Source organism: Arachis duranensis, chromosome 6 (assembly GCF_000817695.3).
Source record: "Arachis duranensis cultivar V14167 chromosome 6, aradu.V14167.gnm2.J7QH, whole genome shotgun sequence".
Lineage (NCBI taxonomy): Eukaryota > Viridiplantae > Streptophyta > Magnoliopsida > Fabales > Fabaceae > Arachis > Arachis duranensis.
In genome coordinates, this window is record NC_029777.3 from 17,067,348 (window position 1) to 17,080,380 (window position 13,033).

Below are 13,033 nucleotides of genomic sequence, written 5' to 3' on the forward strand. Positions count from 1 at the left end.
AAATAAAATATTTTTATATTAGGCTATAGCTACTTAAATAGATAATAATATTTTTTATTTTATATATAATTATTTTTATATAAAATTATTAATTAAAAATTAAAAAAATTTAAAATAATTTCTGACAATTATCTCAAAAAACAACGAAGTTCTTAACAAAAAAATATTCAATTTGACTTCTGAGTTTTATTTTTATGGGATTTTTTTTTTCACAAGAACTAATCAATTTTAAAAAAAATATGATGATCGAATTGAATGTTTTTTGGAGGCGTCTTTTCGAGATAATTAGTAGAAATCGAGTGAAATATTTTCTCTAAAAATTATTAGATAATTTAATAAATTTACCAAAAAGAAAAAAAAAAGAAAGGAAGGAAGAAACAATAAGCGCGTCTGACTGAATGAGGTAGACAAGAAAAGGCAACAGGAGAAAGGCACTTGATCATCAGCTCTTCACACTCTGCACTTGATACACACAGCAATCTTCATCCACCAACACAACTTCTCTCTTCTCTTCTCAAGTTTTCTTCTTTCTTTCTCTACTTTTCCTTTTTCGTTATCTAAACCTCTTTTCCTTCTTCTCTTTGTTCTTTTGACTCTCTCTCTGGTGCTGCAAAGTTAGGGTTTCCTATGACCAGGTACACTACCCTTTTCATTTCTTCAATTACTTGCTTGCTGTAATTTCAGCTCAGGTATTAGCAATTGCCAACTTCTGCTTATTCTTCATGTGTTGATTGCTTGCTTGATTTCTTGTTAGCTAGTTATAAGTTTGTTGGAATTTGAAATTCGGTTACTGATTAAGCATTTTGTTACTAGCTGATTCTGTTTTCTGGTTTAGGTTCTTGGAGCTTAGTTAGTTTTCTGCTTCTTTGTGAAGTATGAGGAATCATCAATATTGAAAGAATATTCAGTTTTCTGCTACGGAACTCAAGATTCTGATATACTCTTTTGCAACATTTGATATTTCTATGCAGCATTTCACAGTGGGAACTGTAGTGGTGTGGGTCAATGGAATCTTTTGATCAAAGAAATAATAGTGGAGTATTTGGTTCTTCAGCTGCAGTTCCTAGACCACCATCGAACAATAACAGATTGAATGCTTTTAATCAGATGGGTGCAGGTGGCTCTGAGAATCCGAAGCCAGGTATTGGTATACCGCCATCACACCCTAGTACGAATTTGCCATATTCTCAGTATATAGCTTCTCAAAACCAACACCATTTAGGTTCTCAGAGACTGCGTTCGCCCAATTTGAGCCCAGGGTCATCATCATCTTCGTCGCATTCGAGGTCTATGTCCCAACCCTCATTCTTTTCCCTTGATTCCTTGCCACCATTGAGCCCTTTGACTTATCGAGACCCCGCTGCTTCTCCGGTGGCAGCTGCAACCTCTTTTGGTGATTCGGTCACAATGGATGTGTCTATGGAGGAAAATTTAGGTTCCACTCATACTGCACCTTCTTTGACCGTCAACAGAGGTCATAGTCTTCCTCCTCGCAAGGGGCACAGGCGCAGCAATAGTGATTCCCCTTTAGGAATATCCGGTCTTGTTCAATCTTATTCTCAGTCAGTTCCTACCAAGAATGTGAGCGACCGGGACAATTTGGTCTCCAAAGGAGAAAACACTGGTTTTGAGAAGCCAATTCAGTTAGTTTTAAAGGAGCCAAATAAGGATATGGTCCATTTTGACTGCTTTACTGGAGAAGCTATGGGCAAGAAAGAGGATTGCATAGATGATTTATTTAATGCGTACATGAATTTGGATAACATACAAAATATGAACTTTCCTGGCATGGAAGATAAGGATTTGGATAGCAGAACTAGTGGTTCAAAGACAGTTGAAAGTAGTGACAATGAAGTAGAAAGTCATGCGAATGGAAAGACAACTTCTGCTCAGGGAGCAACATCAAGCTATAAAGAAGAACGGAAGGAGGGTATCAAGAGGGGTTCTAGTGGAGACATTGCACCAGTAGGCCGACACCGGAGAAGCTTTTCATTGGATAGTTCCATCGGGGATTTTCAGCTTGAAGATGAATCTTCTAAGCTGCCTCCTTTGCAAAATCGATTTGGTCAACACTCGCCTAGCAATTCAATAGATGGTAAAACATCTGATACCAGTATAGAGTTTGTAAAGCGTGAATTCAGCTCAGACGAGTTAAAGAAAATAATGGAAAGTGACAAGCTCACTGAGATTGCCATGGCGGATCCAAAGCGTGCAAAACGGTGAATTTTGTACCTTGCGTTTTATAAATAGTCGCCCCTCTCTTTTGACAAAAAGAAAATTATGACAAATTCACTATCATAATTCATTGCATTTATTATATACTTGTCTAGGATTTTGGCTAATCGTGTCTCAGCTGCTCGGTCAAAGGAAAGGAAAACACGATATATTTCTGAACTGGAGCATAAGGTGCAAACTCTTCAGGCAGAAACAACCTCATTATCTACTCAATTTACTAAACTACAGGTGAATATCTTCTGAGATGAGCTTATGTTACTTTGGTTTCTCAGTTGTATTCTATTACCATCGATCACTTATACTATTTTTTTTCTACCTTTTTTCTCTCCCTGCGTTATTCTTGTCTCCAGATGGATAATTCAGAGCTTAAAAGTTTGAATAATGAGTACAAATTGAAGCTTCAAGCCTTGGAACAACAGTCCCAACTGAAAGATGGTATGTGAAAATATTTTCCTTCTACACTATGTATTATAACTAGCTCAAAACCGATCTAACTTTTGTAGAGTGTAACCTTGATTTGAAGTGGATAATTGTGTCATTTCTTTCAATTATGTGTGACAACAATCTTCACTCTATGCATTTGTGTCTTTCTGCAATTAAGTTTGCTGATTATCAATTTTTTGAAATGTTTAATGTGAATTAGCAGAGTATGAAAGGTTTTTATTTTTTAATCCAACCATGCCTTTTTTATTCATCTTGACGAATTCTTGTTTTTTGGAACCCTAGTGTAACTCTCACCAATATTATATATCTTGGAAGTTGCTTGCATGTTATAACCCCCTTCAAAATTGTTTATAAAGATTAAAGAATGCTGTATTCTGGTTATAGTTGATTGACCTGATTTTTCTTCAATAGATGCAGTTGCTCAAAATGTTCATGTTGCAAAAATTTATGCAAGTCAGTTGTTGTCTATTTAAATGTTCTCTCTTTAGTTTCTGCTACTCTCTTTATATAATTTTTGTATCAAATTTTACAGGGGTAATGCATGTCAGCCGTTACTTTGAAGTGATGCTTTTTCTTTATAAGTTTGATACCTACCATAATAAAGATAATTGTTATTTAAATGTTCAATCAAATATAACTTTGATTACAATCATATTCATAATTCATGATTGGGGATGTGGCTTACAAAATTCTAAATGTTTGGATTTAGTCCCCATCGCTAATTTGTCTTTGTTAATACAGACATTAACACAATCAGGATGATATATTCTTAAGCTAGATTTCAGTTTGTCAGTTAGTATTTAACAATGACAAATTAATGGCATGGACCAAAACCAAAATTTTTTATTTGTGTATCAAAAATAAACTACAAGGACTAAAATAAAAAATAATAAATTCTGTGGATATAAAACTTATTTAACCCTAGATTTTTTAACTATGATAATGATACTTTTAGGGTGTGGGGGGTCCAATTAAGCATTCAAGGCTTACATTTCATTTCGACAACTGTGTAACAATTTGTGTCCTTATTTTCACAGCTTTGAATGAGACCTTGGATGCTGAAGTTCGGCGATTAAGGCGCACTGTCGCAAATCTTGGTGGAGATCCCCTCCTCTAAATTTTCCAAACAGCCATACTCCAGAAGAGCCACAGCCACAGCTGCGGTTGCATCTGTTTCTACCCGACGCATTGAAATCACATTTGTTGCCTGCATTTTAGGTTCATTATATTCATTTAATTTGTTTGTTTCTCAGTGTTAACTTATACTTGGAACACCTTTTCATGTTAGTGAACATAGCCCCCACTCCCTTTTCTTACCTATCATTGATTGTTCCATATTTTAGTTGAATCAAAAGCTCCATTGAAGAATCTCAAGACTTCACAATACAAAATGGCTGCTTTTATGTTGTGTTGGGATCATTGTGATGATACCTATAAGTTTCTTACTATTCCCATTCATGGTTGTATTATGGTACCGTTTAGAATTTTAATTAGTGGTGGAGAAGACCAAGAAAATATATAGGCAATTATTAGGGGGGAAAAAGGATTTTATTGGTTTGTTTATAGCCATAATTTATAGTAGATTACATTGGTTTAATCTCTGTAGCTGATTTTTCTTAGTGGATAAATTTTGGGTATTATTGTTCTTGCAAGTTTTATATATAGCAACCGCAACTTTCAAATTTGTTATCATATATAGTCTGCAATTAGATAACCATCTTCCTTGCAAATTTCTATAGAATTATTTTCCTTTTGAGATATGTTATTTGGTAACTCAAATATTCCATTGTCATCTTTATGTTTTTGGACTTTGGTACATTTAGATTAATATATTAGACATATTATGTTTATATATAATATTTTTAGATGTATAATTTTTTAATGTAAAAAAAAAGTGAAGTGATAATTAACTAGAAATGGAGGGACTAGTTATTTTGTTTCTAGTGATAAAAACAAAAACCATTATAGATAACTCCAGATGACTATTAAAATGTTCAAGATGCAATTTCTCATCCGTCTCTATCATAAATTCATGGAATGCTTTATTTTATGAATTCAATTTTGATGTACGGTTAGGTTAGTGTAGAATAATTTTATAAGTTAGTGTAGAATAACTTTATAGGTGTATTTAATTATGTAATGATATATTAATAAAAAATTATTTTATTTATTGATTGTATTAATAGTCATCTAAAAGAACAGATGTGATTATACGACTATTTAAAATATTTTACATTATCAGTGTATCAAAATTAAACTTATTTTATTTCAAGATAATTTACATAAATTAATTAAATAAGGAAAAAAATTAAATAAAAAAATTACATAAATGTCTTAAATTGAATTTTATTATAGGTTTAATTACTCTATTGGTTCTTATAGTTTCACAAAATTTTTAATTAGATCCTTATACTTTTTTTCCTTTTAATTGAGTCTCTGCACTTTTTTTCTTCCTTTTATTTGAGTTCCTGCACCAATTTTTTTTTTGTTGGATTCCTATACAATTAAGCCAATTACTATTAAGAGGGACCTAATTAAAAAAAAATTGGTACAGGACCCAATTAAAAAAAGAAAGTATAGGAACTTAATTAAAAATTTTGCAAAACTATAGGAACCAACAGAGTAATTAAACCTTTATTATATGCATGTTTCATTTGACTCTCAATGTAAATCGAATTAAATAAATTCGATTTATACTTTTTCAATGTAAATCAATTCGATTTACCATGTATATGTTGTACTAGTAGTAAATTGAATCAACTTGATACATAATAAATCAAATCAGCTTGATTTGATTTACTACTAATATACCTGATTCGATTTACTATGTAGATGTTGTCCAGTAGTAAATTGAATCAACATTAAAAAAATATAAATCAAATTTATTTGATTCGATTTACAAAGAGAGTCAAACAAGACATGCATATAACCAAATTATTCAGCTTAACATATCTGTGTAATTTTTTTCCTCATCCAATTTATGTATGTAAATTATCCTTTATTTCATAAAAGAAAAAATATAAATACAACAACAACAAAGTCTTGTCTCACTAGGTGGGATCGGCTATATGAATCAAACGATGTCATTGTGCTTTGTCATGTATCATGTCTACAGAGAGACCGTTTACATGTAGATCTCGTTTGACCACCTCATGGATGGTCTTCTTAGGTCTTTCTCTGTCTTTCATCTCTTGTCCATCTTCTATCTCATCCACCATCCTGACTGGGTGTTCTATCGGTTTTATTCTCACATGTCCAAACCACCTGAGACGCGATTCAACCATCTTTTCCACAATGGGTGCTACACCAACTCTCTTCCTTATATCTTCGTTTCTTATTTTATTCGATCGCGTATGACCACTCATCCATCTCAACATTTTCATCTCTTCCACACTCAACTTATGTTCGTACTCCCCTTTGGCTGTCCAACACTACATACCATAAAGCGTAGCCGATTTTATAGCGGTGCGATATAATTTACCATTAAGTTTTAAGGCACTTTTTTGTTGCATATAAAACTAGATGCACTCCACCATTTTGACCTACCTGCTTGGATCCTATGGTTTACATAATCTACAATCTCTCTATTATCCTGTATGATGCACCCAAGATACTTAAAATTTTTAATTTTTCGTAAGATATTTTCTCCAATCTTCACCTCTATATTAAGGTTCTTCCTTCTCAGACTGAACTTACATTCCATATATTCCGTCTTGCTACGGTTTATGCACAGACCATACACTTCTAGAGCTTCTCTTCATAAGTCAAATTTCTTATTTAGTTCTTCCCTTGACTCTCCTATAAGGACGATATCATTGACAAAAAGTATGTACTATGGCACAGGCTCTGAGTGTGCCAAACTAAAAAATATATACCAATAAATAAATAATTTATTTTATTTATTAAAAAAAATCCCAAACTAAATATCTTTATAAACATATATTAGCCTCTCCTAAAAGAATACCAACACAAAGTTATAATATAAATGTACTAAATTCATAGAAAACTTGATCATTAGTGAGTGTCATCAATTACTCTTATCATAATCCAAGCCTTTTTAATTTAATTGCTAAATAAAAAACCCTTATTATTTGCACTAATATTTAACAAAAACTTGTGTTTTGTATACATGAGTATATAAAAATACCATGCTAAATATCAACCCTAGGAAGGCACGTGCAGACAAGACACAACTAACCTTACGGTACATGTTTCTTGGCCACAAGAAAAAGGTCGTTTTTCTTGTGCATGGTTATCCCTGGCTTCACTTGCGTGTCAAACATTTCTTCATTGTCAAACCCAATTGGCAAACTCCAATCAAATGAGTGAACAAGATTTGCTAATGCAATTTCTATGGTAACCAACCCCATGTTCATGGCAGGGCAAATTCTTCTTCCACTACCAAATGGAATTAGCTCAAAGTCATTCCCTTTGAGATCTATTGGATTCTCAATGAATCTTTCAGGACAAAACTCTTCTGGGTCTTTCCAATTCTTGGGGTCCCTTGCTATGGCCCATGCATTGACATAGACTAAAGTTTTTGGTTTTATTTCATAACCTTCTATGTTGCATGTTTCAATTGTTTCTCTTGGTAAGAGTAGTGGTGATGGTGGGAACATTCTTAGTGTTTCCTTTATTACTGCTTTGAGATATGGAAGCCTTTGAATGTCATCTTCATTTATGAAATCTTTGTCTCCAAATAAACCTCTAATTTCACTTTGAAGCTTTTTCATAGCTTTAGGGTTCTTCAAAAGTTCATTCATTGCCCAAACTGTTGTATCTGCACTTGGGTCTGTTCCAGCTGTAAAGATGTTCTGCATTCATATTCAACAATCATGTTAGACCTAATTCCATAGCAGATATTGTATTTATTTGAAGGACTATGTTATGTGTACACTAAAATCAGCCACCAAAGTCACGTTAAAATATAAATACACATTAAAAATAAATTAAACCATACATATATTTATATATAAATACGCTGGTGAGTACGAATAATATTTTTGTTATTTAAAAATGTTTTTAACGAAAATCTAGTTGAATTCAAGGGTAAGCCATATCAGATGACAGACCAAACTTCTAAATAAGAGAAAGTTAGTAAAATGAAAAAAGTGAGAATCTAATAACTCTTGAATTATAGGACAGATATTCCCACGATAAAAATTACAAATTCAATTATGACTAACTCATTATTTTGTAGTTAAATTATATAATTGGTCCCTACACTTTTAGTGAAATTATAAATTGATCCTTACACTTTAAAAATTTGTAATTGGATTCCTAAAGATAATTAAAATTTGCAATTTAATTCCTATCGTTCAAAAAGTGTTTAATTTAATAGAATATTTTTAGCATATTCTCTATTTTAACAGAATATTTTCAGCATATTCTGAAAATATTCTGTTAAATCAACACTTTTTGACCGGCGATGACTAAATTGCAGATTTTAACTCTCTTTACGGATTCAATTACAAAATTTTTAAAGTGTAGGACCAATTTACAATAATTTCACTGAAAATGTAGGACCAACCGTGTAATTTAATCTTATTTTGTTACTTTATAATTTTTCTCATTTTAATTTTTTTCTAATTAAATAAATTAAATTCAATAACCAATAATAATTTCTTTTAACTAAAGCAAAAAATATTAAAAAGATGCTAGCTATAATTACTTACCATGAGCACAGCTTTTATATGATCTAGAGTGAGATCAAAGGAGAGTGAGTGATCATTCATCATCTCTAGAAAGATATCAATGATGTCTTTAACTTGTTGCTCATTGGATTTATTAGCCCTAGCTGAATCCATATGGTCAAAGATAACTCTTTCATAGAACTTGTCCAATTCCTTGAAGTTCTTATCTAGCCTCCAAAGTGTTCCTCTAAGCCAATCAACCCACCCCAACATGGGAAAATGATCTGAAAAGTAAAACTCAACCAACAATGCTTGAGCCTCATTTAGCAACACTTGCAACTTGCTCCTTTGGCCACACCCTAATTCTTCATCAACAACATGGTACTCATTACCATATTCTTTCCCAAAAGCAACCCTACATATCAAAGTGTTGGTAAAAAACATCAAAGTGTCACTCAAGTTTACAACTTTGTTTGAATCTTCATGTTGGGATATCCTCCTAATCATGTTTGCAACCTCTTGTTCTCTAAAGGGTCTAAAAGAATGGACCCTTTGAGAGCTAAAAAGGTGCAAAACACAAAGCTTCTTCATCTCTCTCCAATAAGGGCTATAAGGTGCAAAACCTAAGTCCAAGCCATTATATGACAATTTCCTTAGGCCTAAGTAAGGTGGCCTACTTGCAAATTTGAGGTCATGTGTCTTTAACACTTCTTTGGCTAATTTTGATGAGGAAATAACAAGGGCTTGGGTTGAACCAAGTTTGAAGGACATGATGGGGCCATAGTGTTTGGAGAGTTCTCTAAAATAGTGATGTGGGGATTTGGCATCAAGTTGGTGGAGATTTCCAATTAGAGGAAGGCCTTTAGGGCCAGGTGGAAGTGGTGTTCTTGATCTTGTTCTTGTGTTTCTTTGTGTGATAATGAAGAGAACAAAGATGGATACTAAACTTAGAATAACAACTAGGCTCTCCATCTTGCAAGCATACAGATTCTAGCACCATCTTTCAAATTTATAGAACCAATCATGTCTTTGTTTTTTTATGTAGAATTTAATTAATAGAACGGACCATTAATAAATAATAGTTAGGCTTATTAGAAATTATTGAGAGTATAAATAAGAAATTATACTATGTAATAAAAGAAAAAGAAGGAAATGAATGGAATAGGATAAATTTAAATTTATTATAAAGTTTAGGAAAATTTTCACCACTTTATTGAAATAGTAATGTACTGGGTAGAATAGGTAGATAGTTTAAATTTTGTTTGATAGTATATGCGTAATTCCTAAAACATTCATGTGTCGTGCTCAAATATAAATAGTAACTTTAAGATTTTAGTCTTTAATATACCAAAACTGCCTCAATAACTCTTTTTCTATCGAAGGAATTACAATTCAGTCATCTTATTAAGGATATAAAAGATTTTAATTGAATAAGACTGAGACAATTTTTCAATTAATTTCTAATTTTTATAACTAAAAATACATTTTCACACTATAATATATATAATTTTTTGTGATTCAGTATAAATAATTTGGATTAATGAAATAATTTATTCCAACATGCATACACTTTGTTGGGACTCATACAACCTATTTTACCATGTAACCAACTAAAAAAAATTAAATCCAAATCTAATTTACTGGTCAAGTACCACTCATTGTTAATAGTCTATCATGACTGCTAAAGAAACAGCTCATCAGCTTCAAATTGGTTATTAGTCCTTAGCTGAAATCGCTTGCATTTTAGCTTGATCATGTTCACTATTATTTCCGTCATTTCACTATCTAATTAGGGATATTTTAGGAATTGCGTCATATACTATCAGACAATTTAAATTATCTACCTATTCGTACTCGGTACATTGCTGTTTTAATAAAGTGAAAAAAACACGTAAAAATTTTTCTATTTTTAAATCGTTTTGTAATTATTGAATACCGGTGTACTAGTCAAGTATACTGGTACATGTGAAAGCTTTCCTAAAGTCTATTCCCTCAACCAATACAACACTTTCATCTTCTGTTGTTACATTGCTTGATTCAATTTTCAGAAATTGTTTTTTCTTTAATTTTTCAATTTTCTTCTTAAATTTTGTTTTCTACAAATGGATGTCCAACAATGGTCTAAGACGAATATTTTCTATCACTTGAAATTTGTACTTTTAGATTACGGGAAAAATGGTAAATTTACTTACCATTCATACCAATTTGGACTGTTCATCTTTTATATTTAATCATAGTGTTTTTTTTAAACATGTGATGAAATATTATAATCAAGAAGTTGCATGCCATTCTATCTAACTGCTGTTTGGACTGTACCGTCCTAACTTTCAAAAAATCATTATTCCACTGCAAACTCTCTCAGCCACTCATTGATGCTTATCCACAATACCACTGTATTTCCGAAAGTATAACAAATCTTTGTCCTTTCAAGAAATAATCAAATAATAAAAAAAAAATTTAGTCGCTTTTAAAATTTAATTTTGATATACTCGTATTGTAAAATATTTTTCACAGTTATTTAATTACATTTGTTCTTTTAGATAATCATTTATATATTCAAGTAAAAAATAGTTATTTTTACTGACGTGACAGTCACGTGATTAAATGTACGTATTTACTCTACATTTATAGTTTTTTTGTCAAATAAATTTTTGGGCCACCAAACTCTTATCTTTTAGGCCCAATAGATTAAGCCAAGAACACAATCATTTTCTTGAGCCCATTACCAACTAATTCCACTGAGCCCTTTATATCCATGAGGCCCATTAGAATATGTAGTTTTTGTCATTTCCTTTTGGGCTTTTTCTGAGCAACACAGTCACAGGGTCACACCTTAGTGCTCATTCTTTTTTCAACTTCAATAATATGATCCAAAGTCCAAAAATGAAAAACTTAACTTCAATAACATGATAATGTCAAACTCACTCCAAAAAAATAATATTGAAAAAGAGAAGGTCACGAGTTCCTTTTTTTTATGAAAAATATGGAGTAACATGAATTAGTTGACTACAAAAAAGAAAGAAATTAAACACAAGTGTCAATGAGGACATTAACTTCTCACCAATAAAGACAAAAAAAAAAGTGTCATAATGCAATATGTGACTCTAAAGCATGAGGATTCATTTCAAAAATAAACATGTGTGACATGCAAGCCATCATTATCATTAATGTTATTATTATTAGTATGTAGCTCTCAACAATTTTGTGACTCATCACCCAACCACAGCACTATGGCAATGGTGGGGGATCAAGAAATTGGTACTGAAGGGACAACAACACATATAGGAACCACTTTGGTCCATGCATTTTATGCATCCATTTTCAGCCATCTCTATTGAGTGTATACACATACATGTGCTATGTGTAGCTGGCATTTGATCATTTCAGGTCCATATCCTTTAACTGAGGGTTTTTTTTACTTTTTTTATCATACACTCCCTTTGATACTTTGGATGCAAATTCTATGAAACTTATATATATTCTTAAATAGAAGATGTAAAAGAAATAGAGAGAATAGTATTTTGAGTGTACTAGTATTCGATTAGGTTTATTCATTTGACACATATTATATTTATATTATTTTATACTTACGTTGTATTTGGTACGGCCCAACCCAGTTGGCATATTGTCCGATCCGGTCTGGCGCACGGGACAACTCAAACCGAGCGGCCGATTTAGCGGGCGTAACACGTCCGGATCATAACCCGAACACCTACTCTCCAACAATCAGCCACATGACAGTCGAGAGAGAAAATTTTTAGGAAAGAGGGCCTATCTTGTGGGACCCGCCTTACTGACAGAGTATATATGGAGAGGGCCTTATCCTTCCTCCACGGTATGTCACTATCCTATTACTCCCACTGTCATTTGCACCACCTCTGACTTGGGCGTCGAAGTGTCATTGCAGGTAGCACCTCTCACACCGCAGCAGTTCGGGATGTTGTGAAGTTTCCATCCTCATCCTCTGGACCCAGACCAAGGCTGGTTTCTACAATCACACCCTTAGAGCTCCACCGACCCGTCTGAAATCCGAAAAACCGAACAATATTATATATCATATTTAATTATTTTATATTATATATGACATCTTTTGTTTTGTTATATTTATATTGGATTTCTTAGTACAAAAGTTAATATCATATATTAAGGATGTTGAGTATTAAGAAGGTTTATAAAGTAAATTAAATAAAAATTAATTACTTTTTCATTAATAATTATATTGCATGGAACAAATTTCACCGAATAATCCAAGAATAGCCAATATCTCATTTCTCCTTTTTTTTTCAGTTTACAAAAATCTTCACTTTAAAAAACTAAAATAATACTAATAAAAAGCGTTGATGTCATATAATAAGCATAATATTGTTACTGATTTGTATTTGTAACTCACTGAATCTTAATTAATCTAATTTGAGTTAATTAAACCAACATGTGTTGCTAGAAAATACTCAACCCACCCATTGGCCAGCGACAAATCTTTAAATGGAGTTCAGTACCGCGGTGGATTAGTCTCTGGCCCGGGCTAAAAAATACCATGGAAAACTAAAAAAAGAAAATACTCAACCCTAAGATTTCACTTGAGAAAATTGTATCAAGTAGCTGATAATTGGAACTCTTTAATTAATTTGATGAAGTGAAGATGGTGGTAAGGTTGGTTCCCATGTGATATGGGCCTCCATATGTTGGAATTTATTAATATTTATTATTATTAAAATTGATTT

The 13,033-nt window shown here is 32.2% G+C and overlaps 2 protein-coding genes across 3 annotated transcripts; one reads left to right on the plus strand and one right to left on the minus strand.

The window, feature by feature from the left end:
- Positions 1-396: 396 nt before the first annotated feature.
- LOC107493272 (bZIP transcription factor 29) lies at positions 397-4,319 on the plus strand. 2 transcript variants are annotated; one of them, XM_016114377.3, is made up of 5 exons: positions 397-635; positions 836-2,219; positions 2,331-2,463; positions 2,586-2,670; positions 3,717-4,319. In XM_016114377.3, exons 2-5 carry the CDS (start codon positions 1,006-1,008, stop codon positions 3,794-3,796), a joined length of 1,512 nt encoding a protein of 503 aa, XP_015969863.1. In that variant the 5' UTR covers positions 397-635; positions 836-1,005; the 3' UTR covers positions 3,797-4,319. The 2 variants fall into 2 exon arrangements, with proteins under 2 accessions (XP_015969863.1, XP_015969862.1); XM_016114376.3 differs by having other exon boundaries at positions 972-2,219.
- A 1,318-nt stretch (positions 4,320-5,637) lies between these two features.
- On the minus strand, positions 5,638-9,320 carry LOC107493271 (cytochrome P450 83B1). The gene is made up of 2 exons (XM_016114375.3): positions 8,355-9,320; positions 5,638-7,493 (listed from the first exon to the last, which is right to left on the minus strand). Exons 1-2 carry the CDS (start codon positions 9,282-9,284, stop codon positions 6,879-6,881), a joined length of 1,545 nt encoding a protein of 514 aa, XP_015969861.1. The 5' UTR covers positions 9,285-9,320; the 3' UTR covers positions 5,638-6,878.
- Positions 9,321-13,033: the final 3,713 nt, after the last annotated feature.

Coding starts and splice junctions, on each gene's coding strand:
- LOC107493272 (XM_016114377.3), top strand. CDS start 1,006: ATGGAATCTTTTGATCAAAGAAATAATAGTGGAGTATTTGGTTCTTCA. Junction 2,464..2,585: donor CTCAATTTACTAAACTACAG/GTGAATATCTTC, acceptor TCTTGTCTCCAG/ATGGATAATTCAGAGCTTAA. Junction 2,671..3,716: donor ACAGTCCCAACTGAAAGATG/GTATGTGAAAAT, acceptor TTATTTTCACAG/CTTTGAATGAGACCTTGGAT.
- LOC107493271 (XM_016114375.3), bottom strand. CDS start 9,284: ATGGAGAGCCTAGTTGTTATTCTAAGTTTAGTATCCATCTTTGTTCTC. Junction 7,494..8,354: donor ATATAAAAGCTGTGCTCATG/GTAAGTAATTAT, acceptor ATATGAATGCAG/AACATCTTTACAGCTGGAAC.